This window comes from Perognathus longimembris, chromosome 23 (genome assembly GCF_023159225.1).
Source record: "Perognathus longimembris pacificus isolate PPM17 chromosome 23, ASM2315922v1, whole genome shotgun sequence".
Lineage (NCBI taxonomy): Eukaryota > Metazoa > Chordata > Mammalia > Rodentia > Heteromyidae > Perognathus > Perognathus longimembris.
Window position 1 is genome coordinate 17,179,120 of NC_063183.1, and position 21,947 is coordinate 17,201,066.

At 42.0% G+C, this 21,947-nt stretch overlaps 1 protein-coding gene across 1 annotated transcript in view; it reads right to left on the reverse strand.

The window, feature by feature from the left end:
• The window catches only part of Iqch (IQ motif containing H), a 135,155-nt gene that overhangs the window by 58,690 nt on the left and 54,518 nt on the right, over positions 1-21,947 (reverse strand). The window contains exons 13-14 of the mRNA XM_048333123.1: positions 20,111-20,302; positions 3,392-3,512 (exon numbers count right to left, since the gene is read on the reverse strand). Coding sequence (XP_048189080.1) covers positions 3,392-3,512; positions 20,111-20,302 — 313 coding nt within the window. The remainder of the gene's footprint in view (positions 1-3,391; positions 3,513-20,110; positions 20,303-21,947) is intronic.

Here is a 21,947-nt window from a genome sequence, read left to right on the forward strand (position 1 = left end):
GAGACCAGGCACTGGCGGGTTATGCCTGTAACCCTAGATACTCAGGCTGAGATCTGAAAGTGGAGGTGTGAAGCCCGCCCAAGCAGACAAATCTGAGAAACTCTATCTCCAATTAACCAGCAAAAAGCTGAAACTTGTGGCATGGCTCAAGTGGTAGAGTACCAGAAGTAAGTGAAAAAGCTGAGTGAGAGTGGGATGTACAGTATACACATACACCCACACAACAAAACAATCCAAAGCCTGCCCTGCCTCCTATCAATAAGCACAATATGGTTGAGAAACTAAGTAGAAAAACAATTTTCAAGAAGGTTTTGTGGGCTGACCTTGGAATATCTGGAAACTTCCTAATACCCTATTCTAGAGATATATGGATATCTTCATGGTTCCCCTCCACTCAAATTTAAAAGTAAAAATCCCTCATCCTTCAGGAAGACTGATATTAGGTCATTTGCAGGGAAATGGATGGACTTGAAAAAATTATGTTAATTGAGTAAGACCAGTCTCAGAACTGGGCACCAGTGGCTCACACAGATAATCCTAGCTACCCAGGAGGCTGACCTCTGAGGATTACAGTTTGAAGACAGTTGAGACTCTTATCTCCAATTAACCACCAAAAAAGCCTGAAGGGGAGCTGTGGCTCAAGTGGTACTGTGCTAGCTTTGAGCACACATACACACACACACACACACACAAAATATATATATATATATATATATATACATATATATATATATATAAATAAATTTTAAAAAATCTCAGGGATAGACCCTAAGTTTATGTACCAAGACTGACTGGCACAAAAATAAAAAAAAGTAAGACAGTCTCAGAGACACAAAGAACCTATGTTTTCTCTCATATGTGGAAATTAGTTTTTTTTTTTTTTTTTGCCAGTCCCAGGGCTTGGACTCAGGGCCTGAGCACTGTCCCTGGCTTCTTTTTGCTCAAGGCTAGCACTCTGCCACTTGAGCCACAGTGCCACTTCTGGCTTTTTCTGCTTATCTGGTACTGCGGAATCAAACCCAGGGCTTCATGCATGCTAGGCAAGCACTCTACCACTAAGCCACATTCCCAGTGATCTTAATTATAAACATATATGAAAGCATCCACAGGGTCATATGCATATATACACAAACAAATTAAGTAAAGTATGGTACCCACAGGAGAGGGTCCCAATGGTATAACTCCTTTGAACAACTCACCTATAGTTCAACAAAATGAAGTTGAACATCGGTTGTCAGGACGGGTAGGAGGTCAAGGGGAGGGGGCCGGCCAATGGAGAGAGGAAGAATGGGAGAATTCAGTCATTGAGTACATATATAAAAATTGAACCAACTAAACTGAGGGAATGAGTAGGGTTGGGAGACATGGCGGAGAGTGATGGAAAGGAAGACTTTGGTCAAGATGCATTGTACTCATCAAATGAAATATTGCATTGAAACCTCTTTGCACAACTACTTAAAGACAATTAAAAAATTAATTTTAAAAAGACCAGAGGTGGGGGAGAATCTCTTATTCTGAACATTATTTTTATGGAAGCACCTTACTGTCTCCAATTTGCTTTCCTCTCCGTGGGCAGTGAGGGAATTTGTAGACATGCAGACTTTTGGTGATGAAAAGACATTAGAGGTAAGGTAGCACCTCTCTCTCTCCCAAAATAAAACCCTTTTCAGCACTTTTGCTAGGTCACTGGCATGCAACCCTTTGCAAAAAGAATTCCCCAAAACAGCACCTGTTACATCCTGTCTAGTGCCCAGTAAGTGTGTCCATCAATTGAAACACCATCCTTCTTGCTCCTTTCCCATACACTTGACTCACCAAGACTCCTACAGCAAACACAGAGGTAGTACACATTTCTCCCACTCATTAACAGAGTGGTCTGGGGTGAATTAATCCTTTGTATCTTGAGTTCCTCCTCTCCCCTGTGATGGTAATAATGGGAGCCACTTCATGGGAATATTATGAGGATTAAATAAGTGAGTACATGTATACTTAGGATAACATCTGGCAGATAGGGAGCACTGTATCTGTGTAGTAGGATAACATCTGCTATTATTATGACTGAGCCATGGATGCTGCTGTCCTTTGACAGAGCATCATTTCACCACAATACATCGATGCTATAACATTAGTGTTAGGATCACTTGGCCACACCTTCTGTGGATTGTTAAATGGCACACACGGGTGAACATAGGTATTCTAAGCCCAGTTTCCTGAAGAGGGAAGGCCCCTGCCTAGATGGTTCCCCATGGGCCCCTCTGGACCAAGGGATGAAGACCATTTATTCCGTTCATTCCCTCATCAGTCATGGACCTTTCAGTGTCATTAAGAAATGAGAATGGAGAAGAGGAAGGAGGAGGAGGAAGAAGAGAAGGAGGAGGAGGAGGAAGAGGAGGAGGAGGAGGAAGAGGAGGAGGAAGTGGAGGAGGAGGAGGAGGAGGAAGAAGTGGAGGAGGAGGGGGAGGAGGAGGGGGAGGAGGGGGAGGAGGAGGAGGAGGAGGAGGAGGAGGGGGAGGAGGAGGAGGAGGAGGAAAGGAATGGGTGCTGGCTTTGTTCTTGGACTGTAGAGGTTTTATTTCTTTAAACCTCAGGGCTTTGCACTCTTGCTTGGCTTTTTTACTCAAGGCTGGTGCTCTACAACTTGAACTACAGTTCCACAACTGGCTTTTTAAAAATCTGATTGATTGGAGATACAAGATACACAGATTTGTCTGCTTTGGTTAGCTTTGAACTGGGATCCTCAGATCTCAGCCTCCTGAGTAGCTAGTATTGCAGGCATGGGCCACTGGTGCCTGGCTTATAGAGGATTCCTAATTTGGAAATGTTACCTTAGGAATTAGATATGAGGCCATTTCTGTTCTCCTAAAACATGGAAAGGGAAATTGAGGTTTCTTAATGGCCTTTTAATCTATCTGTCTGCTAGAAACTTTCATATCTCTATTTCATTGAGTCTTCCCAACAACCATATGTTCTAGGTGGGTTGTTTTTTTTTCTTTTTGTTTTGTCAGTGGAGAGGTTGAACTCAGAGCCTTGCATTTATATGCTTTAGGGTGAAAACACTGGGTCTTTGAGGGCTTGAGACGCTTGCTCCAGGTCATGGATGAGGTCCAGATGCAAAGCCCCCCTCTCAGGAGAAGTGTGCTACCAGAAAAGCCTGGAATCTGGAGATACACACGGCCTGCTGGTGTGCTCAGTTCCTGTTTACTTATGAGGCCGGGTGCAAGATAAATATTTAGGCAATGCTTGGAGAAGAAAGACAGTCCGCTCTAGGCACACTTTGCTAAAACCAACACAGGCAATGTAGGATATTTAAATAGGCCTGGGCTGACCCCAAATGAGAACCCCCAAGCTTGTGTAGATTGATCTTCAGTAGAAGCTTTACAGTCTTATTTACCTTGACTGAGAAATGTGTGGAGGAATTTCCTCCATGTCGGGAACCGTTTCCCATTGACTGGCTGTGCGTGCTGTGCTAAAACGCCCGCCAGCTCCTCGGAGATCTTCAGCAAAGCTGGCTCCTGCAGAAACAAATTAAATAGAACCACAAGCAATTTTACTACAGAAATGAAAACTGCTTGTGGAGTGATTAAAAACCAGGCCTCCAACAGGCAAAAAAAATGTGGTTACTGTTTACCCAGAGTCAGAAGGCCATTTTGAACATTTTCTCTATTTTTTCCCAACCATTTTCAGTGTTCATATTTCCAAGTCATTTTTGGCCTACTTAAAAAAGAAATTGCTGTTAACTGTACCTTTTGTCTCCAAAAGCCTCCATCTGTCTGGGTGTCTGGAAACTCAGGTTTCAGACCTACTGTAGCCAGACCAGTGGCATGTCCTTGGGAAATGTACCAAAAATGGCCTCGGTTTCCCATTATATAAAATGTAGTACTAACTAGCTTGTCCCTAAGATTCTTGGGACATTTTTTTTTTATCCTATGACCCTAACTGTTGACCCTAGGAGAAATAATGGGGTTGATAAAACCTTTCTTTGGTACTTTAGTCTGTATCTTATTTGTTGGTAGATATCTACATATCATTTGCATATATTTGTTGGTAGATATCTGTATATTTGTCATCGAAACCTAAACTATGGACTAAAGCTATCACGGTGGAATTTTAGGTGAAGTGAGGTATTGAAGTCAGACTCAGTCTACTCGAATTTCCCCTAGGTCCTAGTCTCTTCTAACCAGCTGTGAGTCTGGCTTCATATCATGAGTGAAGTAACCCATGGGGTAGGATTCCTGCCAGAACTGGAAGATGAGGAAATTCCCTCGTGAAAGACAAATCTGGTTGCTCATATAAAAAGTCCTGGTTTCCGAGGGGGGTGGGGGTAAAAGAATTGAGCTGGGCAACCGTGGCTCATGTCTGTAATTCTAGCTCTATTCTCAATGTCTGTAATTGGGAGCCTGAGATCTGAGGATCATGGCCCAAAGCCAGCGCAAGCAAGAAAGTCCATGAGACACTTTATTTCTAATTAATCAGCAAAAAAAAAAAAAAAAAAAAAAAAAAAGCCAGAAAGTAGCGCTGTGGTGCAAGTGATAGAACACTAGCCTTGAGCAGAAAAGGCTCAAGGACAGTGCCCAGGCCCTGAACTCAAGCCCCAGGACCAGCACCCAAAAAATGTTTTTGGACGTCTTACATTATAATGTTCTTCTGCAAGAGTTTTCAAATAGAAGCCACATTTCAGTTGTTACTTCGGCCAGATGTGGGACAGAGCACTGGATGGGCAGTATTCCCACCCAAAACAGAGACCCTAGCAAGGAGAGCTCAGACTTGCTTTGGGTGGCAGGGGAACTTCTGAATCCAAGAGTGAATTTGTAGGAATGAGCTCTGGCAGTGGGCTTGGCTGCAATTTTTGAAATCATCTACATACTCATTTATTTCTAATTTCCCTAACATTAAAAAGTGATTGTCCTCTACCTCTCCCTACCCCACACCTCCACCAACTTCGTGGAACATCTGGTTGATTCTCAGTACAATGCCCGCTGCCAATCTACAATAAAAAAATAAAAATAGACAGCTAAGCAGGTCCAAATAATCTCCATAATTTCTAAAATATCCAGCAAGTCCTGGTGGAAGGGAGGTTGTCATTAGTTAGCTTAGTGAATGCTTGATAAGCATCACAGCCCTGGAGGAGAGCACCCTGGCCCACCCTTGGGTCAGCAGAATTAGATATCTCCTCTGAGCGGTGTGAGGAGGCCGGCTAAGGAGGACTGGGGAAGACTCCCCTGCCTTGCGATGTGGAGGCAAGTAAGATCACTGTCAAAGTGACAGGCTTTCCTTCCCTTTGTGTCCTGTGCACTGCACTCCACTGCTCCCATCTTTATGGAAATGACCTGACCTCCCCAATGCCCTGCATCTAAATCACACACAGGCACATGCAAGGAGCAGCTCCAGCACTCCAGAACCTTCCTTGTTCCAACTCAGAGCTGTTCTTCAATTCATGTGTGTCAGTTAAAACCAGTCGACTCTGGAGGAGAACACTGGCCGACCCTGATTCATGAAATCCCTCTGGGTGGGGGGCCAGGAAGCCCATCCTTGTCTGGAAAACCAACCGAATGTCAGGGAAAAGAGGACTTGCAGCCCTAGCTCTGGTGAAAGACCTTTACTGCCTCTTTTCTGGAGGTGTGAAACCATCTATTCAGTTATGTGACCATTGTTATGTGGCCGTTTAAATAACTGCATAAAGTGTCTGTTTGGGGGAATTATTTCTGGGAAGGGAGGAGGTGAAGAAGAAGTAAAAGCCCTACTTCCTACATCCTGAGACTAGCTCTCTATCTTGAGGATCAAGCATCAACTCCTCAATACTACTACCGAAGGCCTCTGTGACCTGGGCTCTACTCCTACAGCAGTCCCACCTTCCTCCTCAGCTCCAGCCTCCTACCAACCACCTCCCTCCTTCCTCCCTTAGCTGACCCCTCAGCCCTTTCTGAGGTAGTTCCAGCCACATCTTCTGCAGGAAGCCTTCTGCGCTGACCCAGTGAGTATCTCTTTTGCCTCACTCTCCACTTGGCAAAGACAACTGGCTTTCAGGTCAGACTCCCCAGCACCCAGCACAGAGAGGCTAATCTTCAGGGACCAATCACGGCGGTGGTAAATTCTGGAACAAAGTCCTGAACAGCTGCAGTTACAGAATAAGAGAAAATATGAACCTCTCGACAGGCTCATTTGTTGCTGCCAAGGACCAAGTGCTCTTGGGTGGATCGTACGGGGTTTTCCTACCTCTAAAGGCATTGGTTAGATGGATGAGGCGACATTTCTGAAGTACCATCCCAGGTACAACGTGCTATGTAAGGTGGTGGCTGGTGTACGGCCTCTCCACAGGGTGCAACCTGATGCTTAGCATGTGCACTGTGCACAGAGCCACAGCCAGGGAGCAGATTCCTAGGGGAAAGTCTGCGGCAGGAATGTGTGTGTGTGTGTGTGGGGGGGGGGGTCCATCATGGCCCACTGGTGAGACGTACACAGCTGAAGGCGCCGGCAGAGCAACGTCAGTGTGCGATGCTGCAGTCCACAGAGACAGCTCGGGGCCCTGATTAGCTCTCTGAGGAGAAGACACGGAGAGGGGGGAAAAGCAGTGGGAGCCGATGGTCCTCACTGTTTAATTCGTTTCTTTATTTGAAAGCATCTCCGATGGGGAATACAAGGATTGTATCAACGAAAAGAGAATTGGCCTAACACCTCTACAAAATAAACAATAATAACTACCTGCCACTCATGCACTTGAGTTAGGACATGTGTATGTATGTAACATAATGTCTGTTATAAGTCAGAAATAAGGATGCATCTTCATATTTTACAGATGTGTGAGAAGAGTAGTTAGGAAGTTATTTTCAGTGAGTAATGTCACATTCATGGACAATTATGTCTGTTTCAGAGAGCCTGTCCTCTACTTGAGCAGATCACCTATGGTCAGTGATCTAGAGAACATGGAGTGTGGAAAGAGGGAAAAATTATATATTTGTATATATACATATGCAATATAAATACATATATTATAAATATATAAATACATATATTATTATATATTATATAAATATTATATTAACAATATGGTATCATAATATATTAATATATATTCAATGTAATATATTGATATATATATAAATCCCTTGTGAATGACAAATAAACGGTCAAAAACTACATTTTGCCCTTTTTGTGTGTGAATGTGTGCTAGTATTAGGGCTTGAACTCAGGGTCTGGGAGCTGTCTCTGAGCTTTTTCACTAAAGACTGGTACTCTACCACTTGAGCCACAAGTTCCCTTCTGACTTTTTGCTTGAACTATTCCTTGAACTATGATCCTCAGATCTCAGCCTCCTGAGTAGCTAGGATTATAGGCGTGAGCCACTGGTGCCTGGCTACACTGCAATCATTTATTGTGATGACCACTGTCTAAGGTAGATATTATCCTCTTAATTTCAGTCACTTGGCTAGTAGATAGAAAAATTTGGGTTCCAATCCAGTGGTAATCAGGAGCCTTGCCATCCACAGGCATCAAATACCCAATCTGGGTCAGATTAGAGCATTCATAGGTGATGCTGAATCTGAACTGTTATGAAATGAAAGGTAGGTTGGACATCTTTTGTTGGCTGCCCAGTGTCAATGGCTCTTCTTTCAGGGTAATAGTAACCCAAACTTCCTTTCAGGCATTTCCCTTCCCTCACTCTCTGCTATAGAAGACTGGCCTCGAAGGATTCCGCCCTCACTTTCCAAGATGGGCCCCTGACTCCTGAAGCCAGGAGCCATCAAGGTCAATGAAATGTCAGGAAGCACTTACTAGGGCCTCTCAGGGGCAGGAGGGAGGAAGCGGCGTGCTCTTCTCTTACTATTGCCTTTACCAAGGAAAAACTGTAGGAGTCATTGGGCAGCCATGCTACTACAAAGCTGTGGCTGGCCAGCCCTAAACTGAGGCCACCCTCACACATAGTACATGAAGATGGAAGGAAACTGGGCACATCATTGAGTCGCTGAATTAAACCTTGTTTGAAGCCAGAACAATCTTTAGATTTTCAGATACCTGAGACAATAACTTCTTCCTTCCTCCCTCCCTCCCTCCTTCCCTCCCTCCCTCTCTCTCTCCTTCCTCATCCTTCCTTCCTCCTTTCTTCCTTCCTTCTGTTTTCCTTCTTTCCTTTCTTCCTTCCTCTTTCCTCCTTTCTCTCTTTCCTTCCTTCCTTTCTCTTCTTTCTTTCTTCTCATTCTTCCTTATGCTTTCCTTCCTATCCATCTCTCTTTCCTTCCTTCCTTCCTTCCTTCCTTCCTTCCTTCCTTCCTTCCTTCCTTCCTTCCTTCCTTCCTTCCTTCCTTCCTTCCTTCCTTCTTTTGTGCTGGTACTTGGGCTTGAGCTCAGGGCTTGGGTGCTATTGCTTAGCTTTTTCACTCAAGGCTGACATTCTATCACATGAGCTATAACTCTACTTCTGGCTTTTTGGTGCTTAATTGGAGGTAATTTTCTCACCAACATTTTCAATCCAGGCTAGCTTTGAATTGCAATCCTTAGATCTCAGCCTCCTGAGCCACCAGTGCTCAGTTCTATTTATTTATTTAGCCAGTTCTGGGGCTTGGACTCAGGGCCTGAGCACTGTCCCTGGCTTCTTTTTGCTCAAGGCTAGCACTCTGCCAACTTGAGCTACAGCGCCACTTCTGGCCTTTTCTATATGTGTGGTGCTAAGGAATCGAACCCAGGGCTTCATGCATATGCAGCGAGCACTCTTGCCACTAGGCCATATTCCCAGCCCAGCTCTCTTTATTTTTAAAGCCATTCTGAGTTGGATTTCTGTTACATAAACTTTCAACATTTTAAACTGATATGAATGCAGGAGGGCGCAAACTGTGTCCCTACAGTCAATGATTGATGATTTAAGCCAGTAAATTCTCTGATCACCCAATGTGCTGGTACTCTTATCCTGTAGAGAAGTTTTCATTCACTTCTTCCCATTAAGATCATTAGATATAGTCACTCTTTAGAGTGTAAAAATACACTGAGAGAATGAAGGGAAGAAAAAAAAAAAGAAAATGTATCCTGCAAGTCATAAACTACTTCCCACACCTACTTAAAGTTTAAGGACTGCCTTAATACTCTATGTTTAATTGTTAATTGAGAATTAAAAAAAATAAAAAATGCCAAGTTTGCCTTCGATGAGATGGAAAATTATGCTGCTGTGGAAGGTACCGTAATGTAAAACAACCCATGTTCCAAGGCTCACAAATGGTTTTGGTATGTAAAATTGCTTTGTAAAATATTTGCTCCATCTGCTGAAAGCAGCAAAGACAATTTTCCCTTGATAGCTAATGGCCCATTTCGGGTGTGTGGCAAGTGATTCGCTGCGGTGGCGGCTCTCATTAAACAGAATGGTGAAAATGCGGTATATAATTCTATACTTGGGTAGCATTATCCACTGGCTGCTGCTTGAGGAGCCTGGCCCTCATTATCTAGGCTTCCACCTTGTACCGACACGCAGGCCTCGCAGCTGATTTGACTTGAGAAGCGTTTTGTCCAACTGAGGCACATATGTTGTGATTCTATTCCAAAGCGTAGCACAAATGCCTCTTCCCCCGACCAAAACACAAGAGAGGTTCATTTTCTCCAACTTCCTGGCACTTATGCGGCTGTTTCTCTTCCCCTCACGGCAGGGAGCTGAGCTTTCCTTTCCAGGCTCACCCTGTCATGCTGCATGCTGGGAGTTTGCACAGATAAAGATTAAGTGCTTCTAGAAATTCTGAGTCAAACTTTGCACATACACTAACGCAAGAAAAAAAATAATTTCCCCCAACACCAAAGTTGCCACCGTGGAAGGCTAACAAACACTGTCCCTGGCTTGTGGTGTAGCTATGATCTCTGCCTTTGAAAGCATTCTTTATGCTATTCCCAGAATGACTTCAACATCTGCTAAAGGAACAATTAGAAATAAATACAGTAATCCAGGGTGGTTTAAAAAGAGAAGAATATGATCACATTTGGGGAACAACATTAAAAGTAGTTACAGGAGCAAGTAGCTGGCGATGTACCAACATGTTTAACAGTGGAAGACAGTTTTCAAGGAAATTATGTTAAAATCTAAGAGTGGCAGCAAGATTTTAAAGATTATGTGGTATTTTGAAGTTGAAACTATGCAATTTTAAAATCAACCTAAGGATAAGTGATCATAATGATTATTACTGTAAGTGGTTTCTTTCTTCCTAGTTCTAAATATCACTGGTTAAGAAAACTGCATATGTTCACGTGGCCACTGGTGGCTTACACCCATAATCCTAGCTACTCAGGAGGCCGAGAGCAAAGCCAACCTGGACAGGGAAGTCCACGAGACATTTATCTCCAGTTAATCACCAACAAGCTGGAAGTGGAGCTGTGGCTCAGGTGGCAGAGCTCTAGCCTTGATCAAAAAAAGCTAAGGGACTGTGCACAGGCTCTCAGCTCAAGCCCTAGTACTGGCACCAAAAGACCAAAAAGAGAAAGAAGAGTAAAACAAAATTAAAGATGAGAGAACGTGTGCACATTGGGGTTGGTTTTGCGTTTGGGCAGCGGGAAGAGAAGAGTCAGTGGGATGAGATGAGAGTACTGGGAGATTTTATATTTTAGTTTTATATATAAGACAGGACAGGCAGCTACATTTCTTCATCAGAGTGACGAGCCGGACCTCCTTTGATATCTCCAAACCTCCTGACGCGTGCACACGAGGCAGATGCAGCCACTTTACATACTGGTGGCTTTCTTTCTACACGCCACGTCAGGATAATAAATCAGTGCATTCCAACGTGAGGATTTTGCTTTTGTTGTTGGATCGGGCACAGTGACAGAAAGTCCACGTCTTTTCAAGGGCATCCCTGGGTTCACCGAGGGGTACCGAGGACAGACGGCCACAAGCAAATGGCACAGTTGCCATCAGAGGAGAGAGAAAGAGGTGGGGTGGGGGAGAGAGAGAGAGAGAGAGAGAAGGAGAAACCTCATTTTTGAATTGGTTCCAAATCCTCATGCTTGCTCGGTGCTTTTCAGCAGAGCAGACATTTCCAAAAGAACTCCAACGGGGGACTTCCTGGATGCAACATCACTAATTCTCGTTCCTCTCATCTTTTGCTTTATTCTTTCCTTCTACGCTGTTATGGGGCTGGGGGTGGGGGAAACTGGTAGTTAAATTCAATTGATTCAGAATATTCTGGATCCATATGGTCGCCAACCCTAGAGCTGAAGCGGCGCTAGCGCCTCACTGCTGTTTCCTAGCATTTGCCTCTCCCCCAGTCCCCAGATGGCGGGAGTAACATTTAAACCTCCTTTTCTCTGCCTTCTACAATAGACCTTGGCACCATTTCAACTGTTTACTCCGGTAATTAACAGCACTGATACCACAACAATTACAACTCCTCCACTCTCACCACAATAATGCTATGAATTAGTGAGAGCTAATGGCTGGAAGGTAGAGAGTTTCCAGACTGTGAGAGCTGTGCATTTTTTAGAATAAAATAAAAGGTACAAAACAGCGCGCTTGCAGTAGACAATGATTACCTAGTAATTAGTTTACACAAAGCTTCCTATTTAATGGCAAACCGCTGTAATTAACGAGTGACAGAAAATCAAAGGGTACTTTGTAAGCATATGAAAAATTCGCACTGCAGGCCCATAGCTTTATGTACTGATTAGAAGCATATTAAATCAATAGGACACACAAGCCCACAGCTTGTAGAGCTGATTATTACAGGCCCTCGGAAGGGGTACCCTGGCTTCCATTTAACTTGGGGAGACAATTTCCTTTCTCCTGTCTTCTTCCGCAGGCACAGAGAAGCACCTCAGACTCAACCTTGGCAGTGCGGTGAAAATAACCACTGAGCTGGAAGAAAACGTTCTAAGTCATTCTCAGAGCTAAGGAAAAATATGTAAATGATTACAATTTTCCCAGGGATTGTGGCGGCATGCTGCTATACTAATTAGAAAACACACCAACTGGAACCAGAAAATGAAGAAACTAGACCAGATCTTTTGGTCAGAGTGATCTTTACTCTATCAAGTCTCGTAATTTAATACATAAAAAAAGTTCCAATACACAAACGGCTTCCTGCTTTCAAATGATAAAATAACATGTGGCTAATGAAGGTTTATTCTTATCTAGAAAAATCACAGACTCAATTGAATCATCATGCTGAATCTGCAGCAGCTACAATCTTATGTAATAATAATCGATGCTTGCTAAATATTCTGGAAGAGGACAAGATCCCCAAGGACCTTCGAAATACCAAAGAACAATCAAATTGTGTATACTTGGCTTGATGTTGCTGGTGTGTTTTTTTTTTGCCGTATAAATTTATGGTAATAATAATAAAAGCTCAAGCACTGCTTGAACTCTAGTGTGCCAAGAATCTAGTCTCCTAGAAAGCTCAGGAGTCAAATCCACATATGCCTTTGTCACTATGGTCACAGAATAGGGACGAGGATTTGTTTTTGCTTTTGGGTGCCACTGGGGTTTGAACTCAGTACCTAGCACTTGCTTAGCAGGTGCTCACACTTCTGAGCCATGCCTCCAGCTGCCCACTCAACGGTGGAGTGCCAAACCATCAGACTGGCCTATTCTAACACTCACTGCTTCAAAGGGCATTCACCATGTCAATCTGGAACAGAAGACTAAAAGAGGAATACTGAGACAAACAAAATGGTTGCTTAAGCAAAAAAAAAAAAATGTGTTTTTAATTGTTCACTATATATATATATATATATATATATTTTTTTTTTTTTTTTTTTTTTTTTTTTTTTGCCAGTCCTGGGCCTTGGACTCAGGATCTGAGCACTGTCCCTGGCTTCTTCCCGCTCAAGGCCAGCACTCTGCCACCTGAGCCACAGCGCCCCTTCTGGCTGTTTTCCATATATGTGGTGCTGGGGAATTGAACCGAGAGCTTCATGTGTAGGAGGCAAGCACTCTTGCCACTAGGCCATATTCCCAGCCCATCATTTTGTTTTTGTACTAGTACTGGGGATTGAACTCAGGGCCTCTCACTCTTGTTTAGCTTGTTTGCTCAAGTCAGGCTTAGCTTTTTCCATTCAAGGCTGGCGCTCTAGCAGTCAATCCATAGCTCCCTGTCCAGCTTTTTAATTGGTTAATTGGAAATAAAAGTATCTTAGGGGCTGGGGATATGGCCTAGTGGCAAGAGTGCTTGCCTGGTATACAGGAGGTCCTAGGTTCAATTCCCCAGCACCACATATACAGAAAACGGCCAGAAGTGGCGCTGTGGCTCAAGTGGCAGAATGCTAGACTTGAGCAAAAACAAGCCAGGGACAGTGCTCAGGCCCTGAGTCCAAAGCCCAGGACTGGCCAAAAAAAAAAAAAAAGTATCTTGGATTTGTCTGCCAGGGCTGGCTTTGGATTATGATTCTCAGATCTCAGCATCCTGAGTAACTAGGAGTACAGGTGTGAGCTACAGAGCTCCCAGCTAATTATTCCTTATTTTTAATGCTGCATCTGATCACAAAGGTAACCTACTCAAAGCTTTTAGAAGATTTATATATTTAAATTGAGAAAGGTACGGAAATCTATCAATCCACAGATCAAAGGGTGATAGGTAGAATTCTCTCTCAGGGCATGAGCATTAGCAAAGTTTGTAAGCAACGGCCTTTGCAGCTGGACTGCGTGTACTGATACATGTGTTTCCTCCAAGTCTGTGTAGAAAGTGGAAAAGCTGCTAGGACAGCAGCACATTGTAGGGGCCACAAAGGTGTGTGTGGGGGTACTCCTGTGGGATGTCCAAATAAGAGGGTCTTTTCTAAGTGGTTTGGCTGAATGTGACAAAAAGCATTGATTAGACATAGGCTTAAAGCTAGGCACCATCTACTAGCTATACGAACATGGAAAGACACTAAAACAAAGCTTTTCTCCCTCTTCTCACACAAACACACAAATTCCTGAGCATCTGTTTCTTTTTTCTTTTTTTTTTTTGCCAGTCCTGGGGCTTGGACTTAGGGCCTGAGCAGTGTCCTAGCTTCTTTTTGCTCAAGGCTAGCACTCTACCTCTTGAGCCACAGCGCCACTTCTGGCCGTTTTCTATATATGTGGTACTGGGGAATCAAACCCAGGGCTTCATGTATACGAGGCAAGTACTCTTGCCACTAGGCCATATCCCCAGCCCCTAAGCATCAGTTTCTTTAGGGGTAAATGGGTAATATCTTCCTTATCAAATTGCTGTGAAAGTAAATGAGCAGAAACCTGGGGCTTTCCTGAGATTTAGATTAATTTATTAAGTACAAGAAAATATTGAGACTGTTTTTAACAGTATTATGATTCTATAAAATCATGAAAATCCTATTAAAATGCTCAATGCAGTTCTATAAAATGTCTAAAAACCCATGTGTAGGCCACTATTCTGATTTTCTTTTTTTGGCCAGTCCTGGGCCTTGGACTCAGGGCCTGGGCACTGTCCCTGGCTTCCTTTTTGCTCAAAGCTAGCACTCTGCCACTTGAGCCACAGCGCCACTTCTGGCCATTTTCTGTATATGTGGTGCTGGGGAATCGAACCCAGGGCCTCATGTATACGAGGCAAGCTCTCTTGCCACTAGGCCATATCCCCAGGCCCTAGGCCACTATTCTGGTAGCTACAGAATACATAAAGATAATCTAAGGTGTCAAGATTTGACGCTAAAAAATAAATGTAAAAATGAATCATTATTTGTATTGATGTTTTAGGATTAGGAAAAATATATCATATATATGTATATATATATATATATATATATATATTTTTTTTTTTTTTTTGGCTAGTCCTGGGGCTTGGACTCAGGGCCTGAGCACTGTCCCTGGCTTCTTTTTGCTCAAGGCTAGCACTCTGCCACTTGAGCCACAGCGCCACTTCTGGCCGTTTTCTGTATACGTGGTGCTGGGGAATTGAACCCAGAGCCTCATGTATACGAGGCAAGCACTCTTGCCACTAGGCCATATCCCCAGCCCCTGTATCATATATTTTTAAACCTAAAAGAAAACCTAGATTTTCTTAACGCCAAGATGTTGTATTTATTATAAAAATACAAATAAGAAGAACATGTAAAAGAATACTGTTGCCAGTGTAGTAGTGCATGCCTGTAATCGCAGCCCTGGGAAGAGAGAAGTAAGAGGGTCACAGATCATGAGTGTGAGGCTAGCCTTGGATACATAGTGAAACCTTGTCTCAAATAAACCTTATCTCAAAGTAACTTGAAATTAAAAAAAAAGATATTCCCTGCAAGTTAGCAAATAATAGCAACCATAGGTACATTTTCATATTTAAAATGAAAAGAAAACTGTTTAGGATATCCATGCTGGTAAAGTTGTACTATAACTGGTATGCTTATTCTCTACAGTTGTTTTGGGAATTGGTACTCTCTGAGAAATAAAACAACATCTAACTTGAGTCATAAAACATCTAACTCATAGGTCTTTCTCCAAGGAAAATAACTCAACAGAAGCAAAAAAAAGGTATAAATAAAATCTTAAAACAGGCAAAACTTTTCTCGCTTTTTTTCTCCCAACATCAAAAACAAAACACAAAACAGCAATAGCAAAAAAAAAAATAAATAAATAAAAACGAACAAACCCAGCAACAAAAATCAGCCAGGCACAGTGGCTCATGTCTGTAATCTTAGCTGCTCAGGAGGCAGAGATCTAAAGGATCGTGGTTTTGGTACAGCCAAGGCAAAGTTTTCACAAGACCCCATCTCAACCAACAACATGGTGGGCATTCAAGTATACACGTGTTGTCCTAGCTATTATAAACAGAGAGAGTGGTTAAGATCTGATTTTAATGCGTATATTCATTACGCTTGGAGATCTAAGCTAGATAGGGCACATTTAAAAATTAATTCACAAAAATAAAGCCTGTGGAATCATCCTATGTGTTTGGTCATACTATTTGGTTACACATTTCCTTAATCTTGTTATATTAGCTTTAACTTTCCTAAAAGATGCACTGTCACAAGGTAATGGCTCTTCGGGGTCACTTAATAAACACCTGCTGATGCCACACAAGGTGTCCAGCAAGGTGGTCTGGCAGTAGTTCTTATTGCCTAGTCAGTCACCTGGCCCGGCTATGGAGATAGAGTTTTAAAGTGTAGAATGGGGAATGGATCGCTGTTGTCACACTTTTGTTTTCTGACTTAGTTCTCTGAGGAGACAAAGCAATAACTGGATTAGTCCGCCTTTTGGAGGCTTCCCTCCGCCAAAGGGTGATACTGAAATGAATATCAAATGTCTAACAAAGCAAACCGAGCAGTGTACAGACAAAGGTAAGACCGCTCTTCCGGAGGATAAATAGTCATGCTTAACAGTAGGGCTGAAGAGGTGGGTCTGTTTGCTTTCTCTCAGTCTCAGTGATAAAACAGTGACCGCAGGACCTCCACATCCCAGGGTCACTGAGGCCCAGAGAAACCTGAGCACAAAACGCCATTCTATGTCCTTACACAGAGGAGCTGCTCCACCAAGGGTGTCTCTCACAGCACGATGTCATCGGTAGTACCATGTTCTGTTAGGAGGAGGAGGAAGAGGAGGAGGAGGAGGAGGAGGAGGAGGAGGAGGAGGAGGAGGAGGAGGAGGAGGAGGAGGAGGAGGAGGAGGAGGAGGAGGAGGAGGAGGAGGAAGAGGAAGAGGAGGAAGAGAAGGAGGAGGAGGGCCATGAGAAGGACTGGTAGTACCTAAGTATACGGTATCTCTCCAGACTGTCTCAGATAAGCATGCCCAGGAAAGTCTCTCCCTCTGTTTACTAAATGAAAACAAATCCCCAGCCTTGAGCACTGAGCCCTAAGTGACCTGTGGGGCAGAGAGGGGCAGAATGGTACAAGAGGATGAAGAGAATAGGCTTGAGACCAAGTCTCCAAGAAAAAAACCAAAAGACTTCTGCTTCATTTTCCCTGTGCCCATTACTTGATACCCCGCTTTTCCCAACTTACCTACTTGTCTATATTGATTTTCTAAATAGCTATGGCCCTTTGGTGTCTGTTGACACCATGACTTTATTTCAACTGCAACCAACCAGCCAAGTAACTCTGCTTGGAAATTAAGACTTGAAAAGGAGAATCATTATCCTGGATACTTAAATCTACATGGACTCCTGCCTACTTCTAAAACCAATATCTTCATAAGATGTTTGAGCTTCAAAACAGCTCGAACCCCCATAAAAACCTCTGTTTTAATCTGTTGCCTGCAACATACCAATGAGAAAAATCATGGTATCGTGTCCTAAACTGCTATGCAAATGATGCTATTTGTAAGTATTAACATAATTTAGTGCTTACAGTCATATTCTCATTTCTAATAATTCTCCCAGAATGGAGTCTTTTTCTGGACTCTTAGCCTGCAGGATAGTCTTTCATCAAGAAGCTGAAATTTTTAATAACCTGCCAGCATATGTTTTGTATGTGCCAGGCTAGGCTTGATGACACATCATCTTCATTATCAAAAGAAGCAGGTCTACAAACTGTAATGGGACATTAAAACATGTCTGTGCTCATAAAGTAATGCTTTGATGTCTAAATGTACACAAGTACAATGGTCTTATGGAACAAAGGAGAATTCAAATCCTAATTTCTCAATAGCTACGCTCAATAGAGACTGGCGTGCACCTCCACTCCAAATGCCATTTCACTTTGAAGGCAAAAAGAATATCAAAGCTTTGCAGAACTGTTTTAATTTTAATTTTAATTATTTTGGCTTCTCACCACATCATGGCTAAGTAGGCCTCAGACTGCAAAAAGATTTCTTGAATAATCTTTGTCCTTGTTAACAGTTTTAAAAAATGATTTAGATACACTATCAATTATTCAAGAGTTTCACATTTAATAACATTAACAACAGTGCCAAATGAATTTAGTGACAATTTAAAATGGCATAGCTTGAAATAATTGAAATTAAATAATGTACAGTGAGGTTTCTAAATACAACTCAGTCATATGCTCAATATTTTTTGTTTTGTTTTCTGCCAGTACTGGGACTTGAACTCAGGGCCTGGGTGCTGTCTCTCAGCTTTCTTACTCTACCACTTGAGCCACAGCTCCACTTCCAGCTTTTTGGTGCTTAATTAGAGCTAAGACTCTCTTGAACTTTCCTGCCCAGGCTGGCTTTGAACCACAATCATAAGATTTCAACTTCCTGAGTAGCTAGAATCACAGCTGTGAGCCACCAGAACCCAGCTATAATTTTTTTTTAATTTAAAGTCAAACACTTCAAATTTATTATAGTCTAGTTTCAGGAGAATGCTTTGACAATTATCATTTGAAAGATGAAGGCCAACACACACTTTGTACACTAATGATTCAAGTTTTTAAACGAAAAAAAGTTCAGATAGTTTTATGATTTAATCTCAACAGCTTGCTTCCAAAAGTCAATTCTATACAATATGAAATAAAATCCAGTTCAAAGAGAAACCACTATGGATCTCAAAATTAAATACATTTTCTTGGCTTTGCTTTCTTTTTCTAAAAGAGTAACTCACTTTGGTATCCTTTAAATAATATGTAAAAAGCTGGCCATGACAGGTACTGTATTTAGTGAGCCACTTCGGAGAGGAAGGAAGCCCAGAATAGGTCACCAGGAGAATGATCCCATTATTCAGTCTCCTGACTGCTCTCTAGATTTAGCCTTCATTTTGCTTTCCCAAGAGCAACGCGGCTCCTTCTAGTGTGCCCCTCCCCCTCAAACACTTGGGCCTTGATTCATATACTTGTCCAGTGGGATGCACAAAGCAGATGAAAATCGCCCTGGACAACCCACTGCTATGTGGCTGGTAGGGAAGCAACACTTTGCCCCTTGATTTTTCTCTTAGCCAGTAACTTAACCCATACAAAGAGGAGAGAAAAGAAAAGTCAAGCATGAGTAGGTCTCCTGATGCCAAAATGGCATAATCTTTTAGTGGTAGATGTAATTTAAAATATTAAAAATAATCATTAAGCAAGTGCAGGACAGACTTAGTTGCATTATTCATCTCACTGATTTGCCTAGAAAATTTTATACATCTCTACTCATATCCCAAGACCTCTTACCTACTGCTTTGCTTTTGCTGAGAGATTTTCTGCTAGGATGTACTCTTATTATTTTTTTTTCCTCAGCATCTCACAGGGAACAGCAGATACATAAATTTCCTTGGATTGTCTTAAAAACATATGACTGCTGACAGAATGCTATTATACGTTAGCTTCCAGGTGATAGCCATCCACTAATAGAATTTCTGTCCCATAATAAAATACAGCTAGCTTAATAACAACGTTTGATAGAAACACATGATCAAGACTCACTTTGGGCAAATGATGAAATTTATAATGTTACTGAAGATGATAAAAAAGAACAATTTTCTAATTATCATAATCAATTCGTAGGTGTGAATGACTATTTTTAGGGACCAAAGAAGGTGCATTTAAATTGCACAGTGACTCAGATGAGGGATGTGTTTCAAGCCTGTAATTCCAACTACTTGGAAGGCAGAGATGGAGGATAGTGGTTTGAAGTCAGAGAGGGCAAAAAAAAAAAAAAAAAATCACAAGACTCCATCTCAACCAATGGCTAAGTGAAGTGACATACACCTCTGTTTTCTCAGTTCTGTGGAGGACACACAAATTGTAGTCTAGGCTAGCTTGGGCATAAAGCATGACCCGATCTCAAAAGTAACCACTACAAGCTGGGTGCTCACCAGCATTACTGAGTAGCTACTCAGGAGGCTAAGATCTGAGGATTATGATTTAAGGCTATCTCTGGAAGAAAAGTTTATGAGACTCTTGCCTCCAGTTAACCAGCAGTTACCTCCAATTAACCAGCAGAAAGCTGGAAGTGTGGCTCAAGTGATAGAGGGCCAGCCTTAAGCAAAAAACCCAGTCAAAGTGTGAGGCTGTGAGTTCAAGCCTGCCCCCTCCAAAAAAAACCAAGGCAAAAAGAGGTTGGTGGAGTGGTTCAAGTGGTGAAGTGCCTACAAAACAAGTGCACTACCTTGATTTCATACCTCAGTATGGCAAAACAGCAACCACCACCACCACCACCTCATGATTCCATTCATTTTCTACACAAGACTCAAGCCTAAGATAGGAATTATGGGTAAGCCACAGAGCTGAGTCTAAATGAAAGAACTTTATCTGGTAAGTGATCCTTGTAATTCATAGCCTGTGGTTAAAATTGCCAATGCATACTTACATGTGCCCACTTCTTACTCCAGCCTTCACTCCCGTATCTGTTACTCTCCTTTACTACCCACTTGTAGCATGGTAGATGGGAAGAAATGTCACAGAACGCTATCCCGTTTCCTCCGAATTCCAGGTCCATTTTAAAGAGCCAGCGTTGGATATGCAGATGATCAGTCACCAACTGGGTCAACTGTTCTATCATCTATGGGGCAAAGACACAGAGACATTTCACTGTAGAACTTTGCCTGCACCCTCTCCTTAAGACCGGTTAAAGAAGAGTATTGTGTGCATTATATATGTATATATATTACATATAATATGTATATAAAACATTAAGCAATGAGATCAAAGACATGTTTAAAAGTGTAATCTTGCTGGTTTCTGATGGATTAATGCTTATAATCCTAGCTAGTTCAGACCTGAGGATTCCCTTTGGACGCCAGCCAAGGCCGAAAAGTCCATGAGACTCTTATCTCCAATTAACCACCAAAAAACCAGAAGTGGAGGTGTGGCTCAAGTGGTAGAGTGCCAGCCTTGAGAAAAAAGACAAGTGAGAATTTGAGTCAGAGTTCAAGCCCCAGTACACACACACACACACACACACATACACACACACTTGCACGCACGTACACACACAGTGTTATACTGGGGCTTGAACTCAGGGCCTGAGCACAGACCTCAGTACCATGTAAAAGTAAATGTACTTTGTTTAAAGGCATGGTCTGTCCTTTTGAGTTATGGCTATCTACCAAATGTTCTTGGGGATGCTGCATGAAATTTGTGGGGAAAAAATAACAAATACTCACACTTGAGGCCCCCCAGAAACCTTACCCAAGTATAGGGCATTCTGAGAGGGTGAAAATGAAATGGTTTTGGCTCTCTAACCATCAAGTAATGTTTATGGATAATTTGGATGTTTAAACAAGGTATCCTGATTTACATATCTGTGGTAATGAACATAGCCTAGGAAGGCTTTTAAATATGTCTTCTAAAGTTGCATACCTTCTTTCTTTAATGGGTGGGGAAGACAGATTCTATATTTAATCATATTTTTAGTGTACTGTGGTCACAGTAGAAATGGTCTTCAGTCTATTAATGTTAGATGAAAAAATCTGCTATTGTAAGGCAAGGTGTTCTGGCAGTCTTTTAAAATCATACATTTGGGTATATTTAGAGGTTTCATAGACTAATAGAATTATCTCTTTCTTCCAAATCCTATTATTTGTTGCTTTTGAGATGCATATAAATGGGTATCTTTGATAGGTCTCCTACAGTAATGAAAACGATCAATAGGATTGTAAAGACTATGCCACTGGAAAGAATTATGTGCTATCTTTAAGTGAAAATTGAACAGTACTTTAAAATAGCACTGCCATTTTTGATTATTTAACTAAAGCTGTCGATATTTCATACGAAGCACAGGCCAGAAAGGAAACTGCATGGTTACTTTATGAATCAAACCAGAATATGCTCACTGTGCTTATGCTTTTTTTAAAAAAAATCATCAACCAAGTGGTTTTAGGCTATTTCCAAACATTTGTCTTTGTCTGTTTGAGTCTATCTGTTCAAAAGGTCATTTTTGTTGTGATTCTTTTATGCTGGCGAAGAGTAAAAGAAAAAAAAATGACTACTGTGAAAATCCAACTAATACTCTGGAATATTTACTAAATATTACTTGTTAAAAATAGTCAGTTTTCCTTTACCAGTTTATATTGCACAACAGTGAAAAATCAGTGCTATTGATCCATCACCATCTGCAGATCCAAAATACTGATACACCGAGATTGATTAGATAGGACACTCACTATGTGGAAAAATCTCTGTGGAGTACTTCAGTTCCCAATGGC